Source organism: Sarcophilus harrisii, chromosome 3 (genome assembly GCF_902635505.1).
Source record: "Sarcophilus harrisii chromosome 3, mSarHar1.11, whole genome shotgun sequence".
Taxonomy (NCBI): domain Eukaryota; kingdom Metazoa; phylum Chordata; class Mammalia; order Dasyuromorphia; family Dasyuridae; genus Sarcophilus; species Sarcophilus harrisii.
In genome coordinates this window covers 133,496,353-133,517,804 of record NC_045428.1, presented here as the reverse complement: position 1 = coordinate 133,517,804, position 21,452 = coordinate 133,496,353, and the positions used below count along the sequence as shown (strand labels likewise).

The 21,452-nt window shown below is 34.5% G+C and overlaps 1 protein-coding gene across 4 annotated transcripts in view; it reads right to left on the bottom strand.

Moving 5' to 3' along the window:
* Positions 1 to 20,892, bottom strand: part of SLITRK5 (SLIT and NTRK like family member 5) — a 31,060-nt gene extending 10,168 nt beyond the window's left edge. Inside the window, exons 1-3 of one of the 4 annotated variants that reach the window (XR_004232836.1) lie at positions 20,644 to 20,892; positions 18,422 to 18,522; positions 14,168 to 17,215 (exon numbers count right to left, since the gene is read on the bottom strand). Coding sequence is in view for 3 of the 4 variants with exons in the window: in XM_003765800.4 (XP_003765848.2) it covers positions 14,322 to 17,215; positions 18,422 to 18,482 (2,955 nt within the window). In the remaining variant the exon portion in view is untranslated. Of the gene's footprint in view, positions 1 to 13,713; positions 17,216 to 18,421; positions 18,523 to 19,933; positions 20,122 to 20,643 lie in introns of those variants that run through there. The other 3 variants (XM_003765800.4, XM_031958550.1, XM_031958549.1) reach the window with 3 other exon arrangements.
* Between the last annotated feature and the right edge of the window lie 560 nt (positions 20,893 to 21,452).

Genomic DNA, 21,452 nt, shown 5'->3' with positions numbered 1-21,452 from the left:
AAATTATGTATAATACAAATATTTTCATTGCAAAAATATGTAGATATATTTTCTCAAGTCATTTTTGCATAGGTATTTATAATATAATGTACAGATTCCATTTATACTCAATCTATTAAAGGTTTAAAGTTTCTTCATTCTAAATCTGTATATCTATTGTCCTTTTTTAATCTCATGAGATGTCACATAAGTTCTAACAGTTAAGAACATTAGAACCTTCTATATGAGAATCTTAATTCTCATAAACAAAGTTGGATAATCACAATTTTACTAATAAAAAGTATTAAAATGAATACACAAATTTCAAAAGAGGAAAGAAATACTCTCCTTTCAAAAATTGGTGCACTAATGTTTACTATAACTATCTACTAAAGAACTTATATTTCTAATATTTTTAGACACAGCAACAATAGCTTTGTAAAAGATAAAGCTTAGCACAAATATTTGAATATACATAGAATTAAATATATACATTAGATTATAAAATTTTAAACTATTTTTCATTTGAAAGCAGTGAAATATTAATTTGTAAAATATATTATAAATGTGAATTCTGTGAATCATTAATATGTGGATTATTCATAACTATTTTTAAAGATAAATGTAACATATTTACATATTTCAACTATAAATAAAAATGAGGAATAAATCTTAAGCAAATGGAAAAGGACAATCTTCATTTGGATCAGATGATAGTCAATGCAATCATGTTGAAAAGTTGTTTCTCTTTTTTTTTTTCATATACTTGAGCTAATTAGTTATTTTGAGATATCTGTATGACATAAAATATACTTTTACATATTTACAAACATGAAAATAGAAAAACAATATTTTCAATTTTCAATATAGTTATAACTATATAATAAAATGTCACATATACATATATATATATATATATATATATATATATATATATATATATCTGTGTATGTGCATACACATACATAAGTAAAACTTAAAACTGCACTAAGACTTTTGGGATAACCTATATGAAACAACCTAGTCATATAATTATATTTTATACATACGATATAAAGGCACAATCTGATCATGTCTAAACATATTAAGTAATTTGTATTATACAGCTATATTATAATAAGTATATATATTTGCCCCTTAAGGGGGTGAAGATTTGCAACTGTCTATGATAACCCCAGGATGGAGCAGAAAAATGCATACCCTTTTTGCCTAGACAGAATACAGAACAACACTGAAAATGTGTTCAAATATAAGATAGATTTTTCATTAACTCAACCTACTGCAAAGAAGTAGATATAAAGATTTAAGATATTTAAATCTTTTCTTTTTAAAGAAGAAATCAACTGATCCCAGAGGTACAACAACAACAACATTGGTACCTGTGAAATAGTAAATGGACAAGGGGAAAGTCTGGATACCAGGTAATCACTTTAAGGAGATAATATGAAAAATATAAAATTAGAAGGCCTAGAGTGAGTCTAATCAGCATAGGTGTTAAAAGCATACCCACTCCAAGAAAATTGTGGGTTTTACTGAAATTGCAGAAATCACATCAATGTATACAAGATTTCAGAAACAGATGCTTTGCAATAGTATATGTAGTGTATATTGGATGTAACATCTAATATAATGCTTAAGAACAGCAAGCAGAGCAGAAATCAAAGATCCAATTCATAGTCATTTAATTTCCAGGCATACCAAGTAATAGAAAGGAAGCACTGTGACTAAATATTTACTGTTCTCTATTTGCTACAACTAAATGCATATTTCAGATACAGAACACCAAAAGAACTCAGAAAAATTCTGGTGTTATGTTTTTTCAGACTGGAAATACCATTTGTAATCCTTACTTCATACAAGTTTTTGTTTGGACCTCAAATTAAAATTTAGAAAATCAAGTTATATTTAAAAAATTATCTATTTAATTGAAACTCAACTGTGAATATTTGTAAAATGGTTTCACAATAACTAAATTTTCCAGAAATCATTTATTTATAAAACAAAGCTTCAAGCAATGTATTCAACATTTATTCAGAAAATATGTTCAATGCTAAGCTACAAATATTGATGATATTTCATGAAAAATTATAATTATTATATTTTATAAAGCTAACTCTCAAAACAGTGAAATCAGCCCTTAAAATTAATTGGTTCCCATGTATAGGCATCCACCCAGAAAATTTTATTATTGCTTCTCCATGGACCTAACTTTTTCAGGTTTAAAAAAAAAAGTGATTTTATTTGATATCATGAAAAAAAGGAAAAACAAAGCAATTCAAGAAAGTATTCTCAATAGTAAAAATGTTCCTGAAGTCATAGAAATACAAGGAGAAATTCTCTTTAAATCATTAGAAAATTCATAAATAACACATTAAATATATTCCTAAATTTGCCAATAGATTCATAAAGAAATGACTTAGCAATAATTGCTTTTCCATTTTATCTGAATCTTTTCTTTAATTATGGCAGCAAAATGGAATGGAAGAATTAGATTGTTATGTGGACAATTGAAGCAAAATTTGATTCTACATCATATTATACTATCTAAAAGCTACATTTGGGAATTAGTCTATCATTTAAAAAAGATGCCCTTGTCTTAACAAAAAATTTTAAACTAGGTCACCAGGCTGACACTTTATGAAATATACATATCTATAAAAACTCATTTTAAAAAAAAATCTAGATTTTTCTTTTTTACTGAAATGAGAAATTATATGACAAATAATTACATAGGAATAAAGATAATCTAATATTACTGATAGATCTGGAGAGATTCTGTCCATTTGTGTGTTTGTATTGAAATTGATTTAGTACTCAACAATTTAGAGAAATGGGAAATCTGCATTCTGCAAAATTGGTAAACATTCTTTGTTCCTATTGTGAGGTAAACAGTGATGGATCAGTATTACTGAGAGACTGTGATTAAAAGTAATTCTAGGACTCCTCTTTTTCTGCAATTAAATATAGAACATTTTTAATTAAAACATTAGTTTTAAACACCTTATGTTTATTTTCCAACTATAGCAATCTAAGAATGACATGATAACTTTAATTTTCAATGACTTTCAGGACTTCAGTCACAATATCCTCTATTATATTCTCATCATCTAGGAACCAAGTATTATTTTTGAAATGAACTATTTTCATTACTGCTATTTTAAAATTCTATGCATGTAGTTCTAAGGAATTTTAATGACTCTCTTAAGTGTTCTGAGAGAGAGTCTTAAGACTATCAACTGAAAGTGGTAAATAATAATAGTGGCTAACTAATTTAAAACTACATGGAGAATGAAAAGTATTTCATTATTCAATTACATTTCAGTTATGTAGGACCAACTTAAAATAAATGAGAAATGCTAACATTTTTTGCTAATGATTAAGGAGAGAATCTTACAATATTCAAAGGACAAATGAGGTATAACACTCACTGCATACTTACTATATTTTTTTTCTTAGTAACTAATTTAAATGGAGCAGAAATCTTTATCTATTGCCCAATATAAGCAGAACTTGTTTTGCCTAATGAGATTGCTGATTTTTGAATCATTACTAACAAAAACACACATATTCAGAATATTTATAATAAAAGTGAAAAATTTTCAATTCAGCATTTGAACATTGATTGGTAAAAACAGATTAAAAAAAAACTCCCCAAATTTAAGTAGGGAAAGTAGTAGCTAATTTTGAAAAAATAATATTTTAGGAAAATAATTATTCATTTTAATAGCCTTAAATATCACAGAAATAATTTTTCTTTTCAAAGTTGGTGATGTCATGTAAAATGTATACTCTAATAGATTATAACTTCTTTAAAGGAACTATTAATTTTAAATGTTTGTGTTATTTTTGTAAATAACCATTTAATTTGATTAAGCATTATTGATATCAAAAATTTTAAAAATACATTTCAAACTAACAGTTTTACAAATATCTTCACAAAATATATTTATCTAGGAATAGTTTTGTCAAATGAGATGTTAAAGATATTCGTGGAATATAAAATAAAAAGAATAGGTGTATAGTATAAAAAGCAAATGTGATCAGTATCAATAATTTTTGCACATTTCAATTGGACTAGAATCACATTTTGAATTCACCATATATACAAAACCATATGTCTTAAGAGATTAAAGTATTTTACAAATAATAATTGTACCCATGTTTATAAATTGGAAACTGAGGCACAGAGGTAACATGAATTGCCAAAGGTCACATTGTGTGCCAGTGACAAGACCAAGAACAAAATCTGGAACTTACGCATTTAAGGCTCAGCTTTTTGCTCCAATATTCTATAGGAAATGATACAAAATAGTTTATAGTTATTATTTCTATCATATGGATATTCACTTTAAAAATAGAAAAAAATATTTAATCTTTACAATTTTACTCCTTCAAAAAGTTAATCCATAAAGAACAAAATAGTTTATGAACTGAATGAGTCATATACTACATATAAGTAAAGCCTTTGTATTTCAAAAGAAAAAAATAATGTTGAGACAAAAAGACAATTTTCAACTGATTATAATTCAGTCTTCAAAGATGGAAATCCATAGGAATTTAGTTCTGGGATCTCCAAGAACCATTAATATGTAAATAGCTTAAATGTTTACAAATGAAGATGGCAATTCTATTAGCATTCCTCTAGTAAATAACTTCTCTCCCCATCATTTAACCTAAATTAAAGCACAAATAAACAGAACATATCTTGGAAGGTTTCTCTTTCTGGCACCTAAATATAATGGGACAAAAATTTTTAGAGTAGAAAATCTTCCTTAACAAATATGTTCTATCTATATGACACCCACACAACAATAAGCTAAATTATCTGCTGTTGTTCTTTAGCCTTTCCAAATGTCTGTCCCAAATAAGTGAAATGATCAGTAGATTGTATTAGTGTGCTGTAGATACAAGTTGAGGCATTTTTGCAAACTGCTTCTTCTGGCCATTAGGGCAGCTTTTGCTACATAGTAATTTACTAAATGTGGGACCATATGTGCAACTACATTTAGTAAATTACCACTGAAGCTCACTTTATGCTCTCCTACTGGCCTGAGGGAGTTAATGCAGTTTCCAAAAAAGCTTAACTTACTCCCAGAAAGGAGAGCCTCTGTCCTGGGAGGTTCTGACTCACTTACCTTAATTAACTCTGGAGACTAAAATCTGATAAGAACTTTATAGATATTCATCAAAGAAAAACTATTTCCATAAGGACATACATGTTTAAAAAAAAAAAGTAAAATAGGCTAATTATGTTATGTTCCCTGATAGTTTCAATATTCATATTACTTTCATCACAAGACTTTAAACTTAGCCTAGTAATTATATATGTATATATAAACAAACATAGACATATACAGACATATTTGTATATACAAATACATGTATACAGATATACACATGTGTGTATATATATAATACATGTGTTGCTTAAACATAATAGAAAGAAAATGTTTCACATCTCAAAAATAGAAGAAAATGAAAATTATAGAAATTCAAATATTTGCCATTATGGCATAGCATTTTAAATACTTAATAATCTTCTATATAAAATTAGAACATTGAATATCAATTTTTGAAAAACTATAATTATTGCTAACATTTATACAAAATTTTAAGTTTTGTAAAGCACTTTATATGTATTATTTCATTTGATCCTCACAACAACCCTGTGAGGTAAGTGCTGTTATTATCCCCATTTAATATATGAAAATTCTGAAGTTGTGACTTGATCAGGTACCTTAGTCAGGATCCTTACTCCAGTCTTCCTGACTCCAAGTACTCCATCAACTACATAATTTAATTGTCTCTTATGAGTTAACGAATATAATCTGACCTCTTAATCAAATTGTATATATTAAAACATCACATTTAACAACATGGTTTCAAATTGATTTGGGGATGATTATCCATTATAAGTTCAATATTTTTCAACAATAGGAAAATATATCAATTTAATGCATAATAATAAGATTTTAAAAATAAAATAATTTAATGTACAAAATGATAACCTGAAATTATGGCATAGTCAATGAACACTAAGAAACTCAGTATTGAATTGGAAAATAAGGTTGTTTAAACCTGGATGCAATAGATAAGTCTTTGTCAATACTTTTCCTTATTATTTACACTTACAACATGTTACCAACAAGCTTTGAGAAGGAATAGCACTTATCATATTCCAGATGTAATTTTTGATACAAAGAAATAAAAGTTAAGATTTAAACATCAGGAAAAAAAACAGAGCTAAAAATATAACATGTCTTCTATTCACTACACACAATTCAATCTTAACAAGATGCTTTTCTTAAAGTTGATGAATGCTCATGGTTATGCAAGTAATATTTTTATTTTTCAAATGTGATACAGACCCTAAAGACTATAAGAGTTTGATCAAATCAAACTTTGTAATGCGAGATATGTCTACATACCATATCTGAAGTGGGCTTGTATTCACACTTATTTGGTCAAATTTACCACAGCCTATAGTACATAGTGTATATAGAAAAGAAAGGTGAAAGGCAATCCTAGAAACTTTATCAGACCAGGAACTGGAATAATATGAAGTTACTCTCAGTGAAATAAAAAAAATTGTAATAACTTCTTGAGTGGCAAACCAAATAAACAAACAACCCCCCCCCAAAAAACCAATACTGCCACCCAAAACATTAATAGTAATAGTCTTATGTTACAGATGAGGAAAAACAGTATAAGACCTTATGAGATTTGCTCAAGATTGCTATAAAAGGAAGAACTAGCCTAGAACACAGGTATCCTGACTAAAGTTCAGAGGGCTTTCAATTTGCCAAAATGAATCCACACCTTTTAATATTATAGTTAGGTGAATTGCTTTTTAATGATGAACCTAGGCAAAATATGTCCTCAAATATAAGACAGTTTCACATCAATTTGATAAGAAATCCTTAAGACTGATGACAGGGTATAATTCATATGAATATAATTCATATAAATTGACACCACTGCCCTAAAAGAAATTTCTCTTTTAGTATATGTATGTGTACATATACTTATATATATGTAAATATATATGTGTGTGTGCATATATATTTTACACATATACATATACACATTGCAACATATGGAATTTTGAACTCAGATATACGTTATAATTGCTAAGATTATGTGACCTAGTTTTAGTTTTATTCAAGGAGAACATGTTTATAAAATGTGCAATTGAAACATTTGGAGAACATATAAATGCATCTTTTTTTTCCCAAGAATAAGCAATGGTTATTAGCAGTACATACAAAGTTAAGATGATAACATGCATAGAAAATTATGATTTGATCACTATATAATAATGCTATCTTTAAAATACATTTCATTTAATTTGTTCTATAATTGAAAAAAAGTAGCATTAGTTGCCTTAATGGTAATATGATTATAGAAAGCTGTGTAATACATAATACATGTGTACGTAAATATACACATATATACATTACACAGGTTTCTATAATTATATGTATATTTATATTTATATAATCATGTATATACATATATATGTTTAATTTCCCTCTTACTACAATACTGTTAAAAAGTTACTTCAAAACACTGAGTTATGATATTAGCTCACACTGGATTTAAGAAAGAAATTCATAATAAACAACTCATTTCTAAAGGAAATTTAGAATTTCAACTCAGCACCTGGTTTGATCTGTTAAATATCATTTAAATTTAGAAATATTTTTTAAAATAATCAAATTAATTATGAAATATATTAGCACAGATTTAATATATCCAGAAAAGCAATGATTTTGTTTTCTCACTGGACTGTACGATTTTTAGCACCAAATAAGCAGTTGGTAATAACATAGGTGATTTTGACTGTTTTAAACTGCTAATACTGAGAAGATATTTGGAAAAAAATTTAATTGAGTAAAACAGGTTGACTTGAACTTTATAAAAACATTAGTTGAATATATGTGGTATAGAGACTAAATTTGCAATAACACAAACACCACTTTATAAGTCAAAAGTGATTGAGAAGGAAAAACTCAAAACGCAAATAAAAAAAAAATGGACATAAAAATAATTTGGACAGGAAAATGTAAAATTTAAGCATTGAAATTATAAATGCCTTATAAAAACACTAAAATAAACAGGCACTGCCTGAGCTAAATGCTGGTGTTATATTAATATTAGTCTTAAAAATAAATATTTACCTAATATGTATACATAAAATGAGCTTAATAAATACTTACAAAATAAATAGCAAATTAAATCTAGATTTTAATTAATTTAAATTTAAAGATTCGAAATTTAGAATTATGCATGAAATTTGTATCCGGATATGAAGATAAAATATATCTACACACATGTGATTTCTTCACAATTTGAAGTGTCAAATTTTTATATATAGGGTATTTTATAATATGGTCCACAATATTTCCAATGTTCTATCCAAGAATAAAGAATATGGACACAAAATTTCTTACTAATATATACATTTATAAAAATATTTTCATTGATTAAAAGATAATTCTTATCATCTTCCTTCTTATGAAAAAATGTAGCCTCTCAGGTGTACAATTACTGACAATCTGGATATACTGATAGACAGATAGATTTAGATATATATATATATATTTATATATATCTAAATCTATCTATCTATATCTTTTCATTTTGATTATTCAAGTGAAATTTATTATAGAAACATAATCAACCATATTTAAGAAGCTATTCAAGTTATAGTACAAAGATGTTTACTAACAAAAAATTTGAGTTACTTAAAATCTGACATGTGCATAATAAATTAGATATGATGTAAGAAGCATGATTTTGCATGCTATTTTTTTTAAATAAATATGAACATCTCACTGAAATGTTTATGCAAGTATTACACTTCAAATCGATACAAATCACAGAATTTGAATGCAAATATTTTGCTTTAAAATACATGCAAATATTTTCTTAGTGCATTAATTAATCCATGGATCTTCAGATAAATTTGTGAAATTAAAAGGCCTTTATAAATATATATAGGACCCAAAAAGTATTATATTTGATAAAACATCCATCAGTGTCCCTGCAAATCAGACACATATATATATATATATATATATATATGATTTCATGATTTCAACTTTTAAACAAGCTTTTAATTAAAGAAAAAGCTGTACTTTTTTTGGAGGGGGGATAAAGAAGTAAACTTTTCCATGTAGATCTACAAAGATTCCTGGAAATATTATTTAAAAAGTAAAAGTAAATTCCTACTCAACATAACTCAGGGAATCATTCATGAGATTAGATTAGATACTACCCAATAGGAAAATGCCTAATAAACCCATTATTGAGCTTTCTAGTTTTATTTTGATTGAGACTTCATAAAATATCACTTATTCCTTTGTAATTTCAAAATAATAATGCTATGAAATCTTGAAAATTTGTTTCAACCACAAATGGTTTAATTCAATATTTATATGAATTGGTACTAAGTGCTCTGACATTCAGATGAAACAGGCAATAGGTGCAAAATCTTTCTCCATTCTTAAAAAGTAATACAAAAATAATCCACCTTAAAATACTGTCATTTCCAATGCAAAATAGTTTGCCTGTTTTTCATGAGCTAAAAAGAATGACAAAAACAAGAGTGGAAAAAAATGATTAGATTATATTTCATACCCAAGCAGACAATATGCTGTATCAATCTCTTCTTTTCCCTTTCCTTCATCTCACATTACTGAAGGGTGGTCCATGAATGAATGACATCACATAGTTATCAGAATTTGCCAAGAGGGAAAAAAATTAACTTTGAAAATGGAGGTGTGATAAATTTTTCTAACACATATATGTACACATATACATGTATATGCAAGTAAAGCCATAAATACTTATTACAATTCAAGAAATAATGAAAAAATCATTAACTTACAGTTTTATAGATATAAAAATAGCAAAAGGAGTCTCAACTTATATAGACAACTTTTAATGACCTGGGTGTCTGATTTGCAGGGACACTGATGGATGTTTTATCAAATATAATACTTTTTGGGTCCTATATATGTGTATTAGAAGAAAATAATAATGCAATTTAATAAAGATATGCTTACAACATTATATATATATATATATATGTGTATTTTTCCTTTTGAAAATATGTTTATTAGAAATGTTTGGTTTCTGGTGTTTTGTGCCTATTTAGGGTTAATATTTAATTCTACATTTAAAAATACTTCATTACTTTAAAATGTTTACATGTAGCATCTTTGCAAGTTGGTCAAATGTATTAATTCAGGGTCATTTGAAAAATATAAATAAACCATGTAAATTGAGAACTTATTCTCTCTATTGTTCATAGTGTTGCATTTGCATGGCTCTTTGGGACCATCTATTTAGCTTTAACAAAGAAGTAAACCAGTTTTTGACATTTCAGAGAAACAACAGTCATCTTGCCCTTCATCTTCCATTCACCCTGAAGAAAGGAATTACTTAATACAAAAATGTGGTTCTGTGGCCTGCATAGTAGGAGAAAGAGGAAGGGGGAAAAACAAAAATGAAGTGGTGCAACTAAATGTATAATTAAAGTTAGTCTGAGTCATATTTGTTTATACATCATCATATAATTAATATTATTTTCCTTTTTTTCCTTTTTTTTTTTGGGGGGGGTGGAGTGGAGGGTGGGAAAGAGCCAAATTTTAGAAAGAACTACAGGAACTAAGTTACCTGCTTAATTGCCTCAATTTTTCATTTGGTATGTATCTGGCCTGAATGAAAAGCCCTGATTCTAATATCAGAGCTTAACCTGAAGAGAATAAATGTAAATGTATTTTTAGACTTGGACAAATGGGTACTATTTTTAAATGAATCCTGTTTAATTCATAACCTTAGTCAATAGTTTATTAGCTCCAAAGGGCTGCTGTAAATTAGCATGTAACCCACTTAAAGTTGAAGCTGAACATTATTCCTTTCTCTTAGTTAATTTACGTATCTGCATTAAAATAATGTTAAGATAAAATAGAGAATGGGCCTTTTATTGAATCATATATCTGAGTCTCTTTCAGAAGAAAACAGAAAATTAAAGCAGTAGAAAGTAAAATTTTCTCTTGCACCCACATCTTAATTGATGTGCAACACTACAACATACTATTATATTTGAAAACTCTGGGGATATAAATCACAAGACTTCTTGATTCATTCTTTATCTATTAGTATCAATAAATATTAATGTGGAATAATAAAAATTAAATCTTCCCATTATATAAATTCCCATTTATATAAATCTTCCTGGGAAGATTTATATGATAAATGTTTTTTAAGTGACTTATCCAAAGCTTATATATATAAAATACTGCATATGTCTTGTAGCTAACTTATTATATTATAACATGAAAATAATTCAATCAAAGATTATTCTTTCTCATGTTACATATTATATTGAAAGCCACTTTCTAGTTCTTTACTACTGCTATTTTCCTCAACCATATAGCTATAGCTTACCCTTCTTTCCTTCTTGGCATTAAAATACATATACAGATGCATGGAAAGCAAAAGAGAGTTACGAGATGCAGACAAGGTGCTCTTTTATCATTAATATATTGGATAATTCCATGATAAAATTTGGAAACCTTGGAAAATATAATGTTAGGTATTGGTAGGGGTAGAAATTGTTACTTTAAATTAAAAAATCAGTAGAGAAGTACTAAATAATGAGATTTGACCAAAATAGATTCTAATCAATGCAACATTCTAGAAATATTGGAAGATTAAATTTATATATCATCTTTTGGAAGTGCTTTTATTTTTTGCCCACTATTATTATGTCTCCCTTGTCATTCTTATCTCTGTTTTTCTGTGTATACACATATATGCATGTGTATATATATATCTATATATATATATGTTTACACACACACACACATAAATACACAAATACTCATTTTTAAACAAAGCTTAATTTTGTTGAGAATCTTCTTTTCCAGTTCCATCCAATTTTTCACAGAACTTTATAGTATTTCAGGATAATGAAAGAGTAAGGGATTTTGATTTATACCTTTTATTTAAAAGGGAAAAAAAACTACACACATTTCCATTATGATACCAAATAATATTGTTCATTGTTCTTTCCTAATAATGAATCAAATACTGAGTAGACAAATGAGGAGGAATTTTTTTTTCATGATCTTAGCATAAAACCGCTCCCTCCCCCTTGCTAAACATGTATATAAAGGAAAAAATGCTTTAAAAATAAAAGGAGATATAGGGGTATACTGATATTAGAAGAGGTAGTATGAGATTTTAGCTTTTTTATTTTTTTGAACTGAGTGATTGGAAAGTTGGTTATTTGTTTGTTTGTTTGTTTTATTTTTCCTCAGGGAAGATATGACTACCCATTTATTCTAAATTCAATTAATTACTGTCGATTTACTCACTGGTGGATGATGCTTCATTGTGGGTAAAGTGCTTCTTGCACATTCAGGTTCATGGACTACCCTTGATCTTTTGACACATTTCATTTAAGGTTATTGGTTGAGAGAGACACCAAAGACAGAATGAAATCTACAAACCTTTACAATCCAAATTACCTCAAACAAGCAGGTTAAGCCCTGTAAGACAAAGACCAATGTACTGGCTAAATGTTGTCCCAAGGTTAATATATAGCAGATATGTAGTCACCTGTATTTTGAACACTTAAAAGTAAACTTCAAACTCAGTCACAAGATTCATTACAACCTTTGAATATAAATTTATATAATTTGAAATATGGACACAATGGCAAACTGATGACTGAATAAGAAAAAAAAAAACAATCATGAGAGCCTACATAGAATTTCAATAAACTTGTGTAAAGCAACATTACTTACCCTGTTCCATGTATTAAATGAACACTTAAGAATGGAAACAAAATGTAAATTTAAAATTTCACCAATAAGCAAATTAGTGACACATTTAGAAATTTCTAGCTCCCTCAAGCTCAGAACTGATGATTATAGTGTTTTAACTCCTCATAAGTATTCAAGGAATTGTTTAAATTATGCCTAGTGGATTAGCTCCTATATCCTCCATCTTGATTAAAATTGGAGATTCATTGGTCTCTGGTTTAGATATTTTGGACTCCAGGTAATTATTACTTCATTTTCTCATATTTGAAATAGTTATCAAGTATGTATTCATAAACTATTAAAATTTCATGTGCTGAGATATATATGAGACACCAGTAGCCCCATCTTACAGTGATCCAGATTTATGGTAATTCATTATCATTGCCTGCTGCCCAAAGGGGTAAAGATCATATATAAATTTGCACAGTCCATCTTTTGGTGTTTTAAGGTGCCAGTCCACAAATGGACAAATTCAACTGTATTTGCCAAAACAATCAGAAATTAGCTACAATAGTAGTCAAATTATTATATTTTGGTTGGTTAGATGAAAAGAGTCCTTCTTTCTCTCTCACTTGAAACCTACAATTTCCATATATCCCTCACTAGTTAGTCCAAATTTTCCAAATAGATAATGTTTTAATATATTGAGGAAGTAGCAGTAATTATTTTTTTTTAATGCAGACCCAATTGTGTGGATTGGATTGTCTTCTAAAATTTAGTCATCTATACTGGAAATTTTAGGATTAGATGCCTTCCTGATGCCACTTTAGCACTGGAAATAAAGCTCCAAACAAATCATAGACTAAAATAGTGAAGGAAAGAGAAATGGAAATGTGTATATAAAAATAGGTGCTACAATAAAATATTTTTATATTTCATCAATAAGTTATTTTGACTAACCAGTTATGGATCATATAGCTCTGCACTCTTTAATGTTTTCTTTCCACATCTATACTGATCTTTTTCAAGATCATAATTCTTTTTTTTTTTAATTCAAATGTCCAGAAAGCATACAAACATCCTTTAAAAAAAAAAAAAAGAAAAGAAAAGAAACCTTGTATTAAATCCGGGGTGTGCTAATCTCTCTCCAAAAAAGCCATTTATAACCACCCATGGCTTAAAGGGGGAAGGAATGAAGGATCAGAGGAGGAAAGGGGGAATCTGTGCCCTTCAGTCTTTGAAAAACAAAAGTATTCCCCACCACCAAAAAACTTCATCGACCTTTAAGTCACCTGAAGAAATGGCCCTCCATACAGCTCCTCTTTCCCCCACTGACACAAGAAGAGCAAGAGTTGTGCCCAGCTTATGCAAACATTTCCTACTTGTAAAAATAAAATGAAATTGCACACCCTTTCAGTATCATTCGCCGTAGCTGAAAATCCTGTGCCAAGGCACTTCACCCTAAACGTTGAAACAACACAATCAATCAAACCGGTTCATCATGTGTTTGCTTGTTCGTGTGTTTGTTTTAAATACAAATGCTCTATGGGGAGTTTGTTGCCTTTAGAACTGGCTAAATGTGGTCTGTTTTTCCAACACTTCGAGGTAGTCCGGCTCAACGTTTAGTTTTGCTTTTAATTCCAGATATTCATTCCTGTTGGGTTCTACATAGACAGTACTCGGGGGACTATAGAGCACCGTTTCCCGGAGCCTGCTGTCCCCAGCCCCTGGGTGTAAGTACTGATGGGGGCGCCTAAGGTCATAGTTGGGGGAGAAAGTATAGGCAGCAGGGCTGCAAGGGAATTTAGGATATTCTGGGAGGCTACTGCCAGCCGTGGTAGCCGAGCAGTGTTTATCGGGTTCTAAAATGCCTCTGTAAAAGCGATCAGCGTCTTGCATGGGTGACAGCAGCTCCTCCCTCGGCTCAATGGTACTGACACTATAGGCGGGGCTCCGCAGGTGGTGGCTTTCCCGCCTCTCCTCATCTCCCTGCTGTAGCTGCAGCTGCTGCTGCGGCTGCTGCTGCTGCTGCTGAGGCTGTGGCTGTTGTGGCTGCTGCTGCTGCTGTTGAGGCTGCAGGTGGTGATTACTACTGTAGGTGACCTTGAGCTCGTGCAGATCTTTGTAATCTTCCACGGAATTGCCCTCCCGGGAACGGTAGATGGGGTTTTTGCACATGTGGCCCAGTGGATGTGGGATATATTCGTACACGTGGCCCGCGGGAGTTTTGACTTTAGGGAGGGTTGGGCCCCTGTGGTGAGTATGTGAATGGTGGTGGCTACTGCTCCCGCTGCTACTGTACACACTGTACTGCATGTTGAAGGAACTCACGTCGGAGTTGTTGGTGCTGGTGTGATCGCTCTGGTTCTTCTTTCTCCTTTTCATCACCAGAACAAAGAGCCCAGCAGCCACGAAAACTGACATGATGAAGACAAGCAGCAAGCTGAGGATCAGCACAGACAAGGGGACTGAAGAAGCGCTGTTGCTAGAGCCACCCCCAGCAGTGGCACCCGTGCTGTTGAATCTGACTGTGGAGGGCAAGGATGTGGTTCGTGGTGGAATCTGTATGGAGGAGGGAGTAGGTGTAGAAACCACCACATCAGAATAGTCTGGGCACAAAAGCTCCGACTTAATAGACCTCATATCGGTCTCCTCGAACTTCTTGGGGGCCTTGCAGATGACCTCATCTACAAGTACCCCTACTTTGAGTTGTTCTACCCACAACTTCATGCCCACCACGTCACAAGTGCAATCCCAAGGGTTGTCATTCAAGTCGATCTGAATAAGAGATTTCAGCTGATCCAACACTCCACTCACAGGCAAGGAAGAAAAGTAATTGCTCCTTAGATTTAGCCTAAGCAGCGTGAGGCCGGAAAAAATGCCCCCGGGTAGGGCCTGCAAGAGGTTGTTGTTTAAAAACAAAAGCTGTAGGTTAGGGACTGTATCAAAGGTCCCAGCCTGGATCTCTCGGATAATATTATACTGGAGGAAAAGATACTGCAAGCTCTGTAGACCATAAAACAGCTCTGGGTTCAGGCGTTCAATCTGGTTGCCATTAAGATAGAGTCGTCGCAGATTGGTTAGATCCCCAAAAGCACGGTCCTGGATTACCGAGATGCGATTGTTTCCAAGATGCAGCAGGTCTAGCCCTGTCGCCTCCAGGAAATCAGTCCGACGAACGACTGTGATGTAGTTCTCTGTCAAGTACATCTTCTTGGGATTGTAGGGTTTGGGCTGAAGCTCAGAGATGCTTTCTATCTTCCTCTCCTGGCAGTTAACATTGAGGCCCAAGTCAGAAATCTGCAGATTGCAAGAGCACGCAGTAGGACACTCCAAAGGCACCGGCGATTTAGTCTGGTAGGCGATGCTGGGGCCATAGTTGCTGTAGGCCAAGTCTTTAGAGGGCTGGCGCGAGGTGGGGCGTACCCTGGGTTTATTGGGTTGGCGGGTCCCTTTAGGGGGCTTCAGGGGAGGCTTGTAAACAGCAGAGGAAGAGGTGGCCACCGAATTGACCGAGGCTGGGGTGGTGTGTAAATACCCAGTAGTGCTCAAAGGTGTCTGGGGCCTCATTTCATAGTCCGAGATGAGTTTCCTTGGGCAAAGCTCCTGCTTCGATACTTCATCCAAGTCCCGCCCATGTAACCGGAAAGGAGTCTCACAAACCACATCCCCTACCAAAGCAGAATAGGAAATGCTGTCCAACCAATCTTTGAGTGAGATCAACTCACAAGAACAATTCCAGGGGTTTTCTTCTAGCTGTAATTCTACAACTTTATCCATATGCTGCAACAACCCTATGTAGGGCAGAAGTTTCAACCGGTTGCCCCTAAGGTCCAGATGCGTTAAGGGCACAAAACGGAAAAGGTTGTTGGGTAAACTCGACAAAAGGTTGTCGTTGAGGATCAGCACCTGCAGCAAGTGCAGTTTGCCAAAAGCATTAGGTTCAATGGCGCTGATGTAATTGTAATCGACTTGTAGATACTCCAGACTCTCCAATCCAAGGAAAGTGTCATCCCTTAGTAGTTCCAGTTTATTATTATTCAGATGCAATCGCCTTAAACCTCGAAGCCCATGAAATGCCCCTGTCTCAATGTCCTGGATGACATTGCTCCCTAGATGTAAAATTGAAGCCCCAGTGTAATTGACAAACTCATTGGGGTAGAGACGGTTCAGAAGGTTGCCAGACAACAAGAGGTGGTAGACTGGAAATCGTGGAGGGCTGATTTCTGCGAGGCTGATGATCCCCCTGTTTTCACAGCTCACTGTTAAGATTCCGTCCTTCTCCTCACAAGGACATGCATTGTCACAAATTTCCCCATAATAATCGATGGTTTCTGCACACGAAAAGACGAGAGATGTTACAGCAAACGCTATAGTCTGCAGCATCCAGATATGCATTTTTCTGTTGAGATCCTGTTCCAAAGTTAATGTGGAGCAACAAGGGTACATTTTACCTCCTGTAAGGAGAACAAAAGAAAACAACAGAATATGATCATTTTTTTTAAAACAGGAGTGTTGGTCTTATTTTATATATATATATATATATATATATATATATATATATATATATATATTGTCTACACTCTGGAAAAAGAAGGTTGTTTTATAGGGTCTCTTTTTTGGTCTTTATTTGTTGTTGATAAAGACTAGAAAAATATAGAAACACATCTAAATTCCCAGACTTTGTAAAACTGTCAGTGATTAAAGGATTGATTTGCAACTCTGAGTGAAAGATATGTTTTCAAAGATAAGGTCATATTAGATACTGTCCCATTTCAGGATTTTATCTGCTTCCCTCTTCCAATCCCCCAAGATCAACCCATAAACATACATAAAATGGCTGTCAGTTCAGTTTCACGGCTTTAATTTAAGAGAAAAAGAGCACCATTTTATGAGGTTTCCCACCTCACCTATTACCTAACCCTCTTTTTTTTTTCAGAACCACTTTGGTGAACAGCGCACGAGTGAGGTCTTTCCCACAAGTCTTCTCCGCCCCCCTTCTCCCCCCCACCCCAAGTAAAAGCGCTACATACAGGATTTTGGTTATTTTAGACAATTGTTGTAAATGTCTGTGTAGAAACCCAAAGGATACTTTTCAAAAGACAAAAAAAAAAAAAAAAAAAGGTAAATTAATGCAGTAAAATAATCCCTGATCAACTCTTAAATAATAACCTAATTAATATCTTATAGAGAGCTTCAAGTCGACGTAGGAGAGATGTATGTGTGTATTCATGTGTATATACATACATACACATAAAGACATTCATTTTTATGATAGACTTTTCCAATAACGCTATTAAGCACATCAACCTTCTAATTGCACCACTTAACAGTACTTCCCGGGAGTGCTTACTTGTCGACTTTCCATCTTTGATCATGGTAGCAATGTTACCATATTGAGACTCAAAGCTGCAGAAATAGTTGCAAACGATGGAATGACTATAAAAGATTAAGAAGACCAGCAATTCTTGAATACCTATAGCTGCCTTCAGTTAAAGGGAACATTCTAATCACTCGTCTAGAATCTGTCCAAACGGTAAAATCTCTGGGATTGTTACCAAAGCCTCAGCCGTATCTGATTGCATGTACTTTCAATGTTTATTAAAAACTAGCTTGATAGCAGGGGAGAGCTCTAAAGGGATCTCATGGAAATACCTCCTTACCAACATTCCGCGCATTGGAGTTGCTTATTATAAAGCACCGATAGCTGTCAGTGATCTTCATCCTTCTAGGGAGAAGACACCTGGGCAGATTAAAAGCCCAACTAGAAAGAAGAAAAAGAAGAGAACTACCCAGTGACCTACGTCAGTGATTTAATACCCGAATTTCATCTAGCCAGAAACAAATCCGATTTCCTCCTCTCCACTCTTCTCCCCCCACCCCCACCCCACCCCCGTCTCCTTGACGCTTCCTCCTACTTTCTACTTGTGGATGTTAAAAACACGAAGGGGGGGGGGGGGGAGAGGAAGAAAATAGGGAGAGGAATGTCTATGCATTTTTGCATTGGTTGGGTTAGTGAGGGAAGAGAAATAACCCATTTTCTCTTTCCCCCCACCCTAAAACATTATGTTCTTGTGTTTTCTCTGGTCAGTCTTGCCATAGCCTTAATACTTATAATTGAACTCTGATGTTCAGACTAGTACCCCGAAACTAAATCTCATTACTGCAAAGAGATTTTTGTGACACAGATCCAGAGCAGTATACTTCACACTTTGTACACGTCAGAAAGAACTCTTCAATATGTGTGTGTGTGTGTATGTACTTGTGCAAAGATACATACATATACATTTACGTGTATTCAGGCAGACATTTGAAGACACATTATTATTGCACATTTCAAGTATTCACTAGCTCGGAATCACAAAAAGCAAAGCGCTTTACTGCTAAAGGCAGCACAGACACCCTCTATAAAAGCAAAACATTTACCTTGAAATTTCTTTTCTCCGCTCCATCAAATCCATTCATCCATTCAGCCGGTGTTTGCTCCCCTCCCCCTACCCAGCTCCTTGCCCTCCCCAACCCTTTCCACTCCCTCTCCCCCCAAAACCAAAAAACCAAGATCATTGCGAAATATACCGGATCAGTATTAAACTCGCAGTCATTTACAACTTTAATTCAATAAGGACTAATAAGGGTCTAGGAGCTTTTCCAACCTCATCACAACCTCCTTCCTCCTAAGGAGATAGAAAAATAAGAACATAAAGTTGAATGTGATCTTGAAGGCTGAAATTCTGGCCCGGGGACACAACTTGGATTTAAATGCCCCTGTGCATAGCTATTTCTCTGATCTGAGAGATTCACATTGTTCTTTTTAATTGGGGGTGGAAATGGAGGGAGGTACTGTTTTTGGTTCACCCCCCCCAAAGAGTTCAGACCCTGGATTACCGCACTGCATATTCTGCACTAAGGAGCTTTCAGTCCCGCCGACAGCAGCAGCGGAAACCCTGGCCGGACACTGCTACCAAAGTGAACAGCGGCAGCAGCAGTAACCGCCGCCGGGGCAGCGGCACCCAGAGTTACAGGGAGAGAGATTCCTCCCCTACTCCCACCCCTCCCCCACCCCGCCCCAAAGAAAAGAAAGGAGGGAGGAAAGGGTGATGTGAGAGGAGGGGGAGTCACCCCCCCCCAAAAAAAAAGAAAGTCGCCTTTTTAAAAAAAGTAAACCTCATACTTACTCATTCTTATATCTCCAGGGCCCAATCATCGTAGTCACCCTTAAAAATGTCTATTTGGGGTGTGTGCTGCCTGTGTGCAGCTGAAGCAAAGACCAGAGGCGGCAAGCAATGCAGTTGGGGAGGTTGGATAAGGAATGCACACAAACACCACCACACACAAGGAGCCTCCACGGCAGCCGCCACCACCACCACAGCCGCCACCACCACCACAGCCACCACCACCGCTGCCGCTACCGCCGCCGCCACCGCCGCCGCCGCCGCCACCGCCACCGCCACCTCTACTGCCACCGCCACACACACACACATAGACGAAGGAGGAGGTCCTAGGGGCTCCAGGAGCTGCTCTTCTCGGCGCTCTCCCCAGAACCAGGCAGAAGGGGGGGGGGGGAGGGAAAGGAGAGGGAGAGCGAGGGGCGATGGAAAGAGACTGGAGAGGAAAGGGGGGGGGAGGGCGAGCCGAAGAGAAACCGTGAGGGAGGGGCAAGGCAAGGAGGGAGAGCGTGGGAGGGGGGCGAAGGGAGGAGAGAGGGCTGCACAGACAGCTTTTCGCTGACAACGTGACGGTCAGCTTCACCAAGCACTACACACACACACACACACACACATACACACACACACACTCATAAACCCCACTACACAACAGTCTCCTTATAATGGACAGCTCCAGTTCCTCTCCGCGTTTCTTACACGCATACCCAGCTGGTACTCACACTTTTCATTGAAATAGGCATCAACTTTCTCCCTAACCGCAGCAGCCACACGTTCAAGCCTCCTCCTCTGGTTTCTTTGCAAAAAAAGGAGAAAAATACAGATTCCGACCTCGTTTCTTTTTCTTCCTCCCCTCCCCCTCCCAGTTCCTCCTTTTTTTTTTTTTTCCTTTTTTTTTTCCTTCTTCACACCATTTCCCCCTGGTCAGTCACACTTGCCAAGGGACTGGCCAGAGGGAGAGAAAAGTAACGGTGTCCTTGCATGGTTCTCCGCTTCTTTTTGCAGCGCACACTGTACATGGTAGTGAGGAGAAAGGGCAGAGGATGGCACCAGTCCCCTTTGGTGGCAGCAGCTGGGGCGGCGGCGGCAGCGGAGGCAGCAGATCCTCCTGCTGCTGCTGCTGCTGCTGCTCTCTCCTCCCCAGATGCCACAGCTGATGACTCCAAGCTCCAGGGTCCAGCGGTGGTGGTGGCGGCTTCTGCTGCCACCGCTGTTACCCCTGCCGCCGTCGCCGCTGTTCAGGTTGTAGCAGCCGCCGCTCCGGTTGTAGCAGCCTCTTTTCCCGATCAGTATTTGAGTGACTCGAGCGTTTGCTGCTTTTTCGTTTCATCCCCGGCAGGAGTTGAACAAGGGGAAAGGAGCGTCTTTCAAGATTCACTCATTAGATTCATTTTCTTTTTCTTTTTTGTTGGAGCTTTCTTTCTCTATCCGACGTCCTTTGGGGATTCGAGGACAAGCAAAGCGATGTTGTGTGCCCGTCGCTGCGCAAAAGTCGGAGAAAGTCTTGTTCTTTTCCTACGTTTCAGAGGAG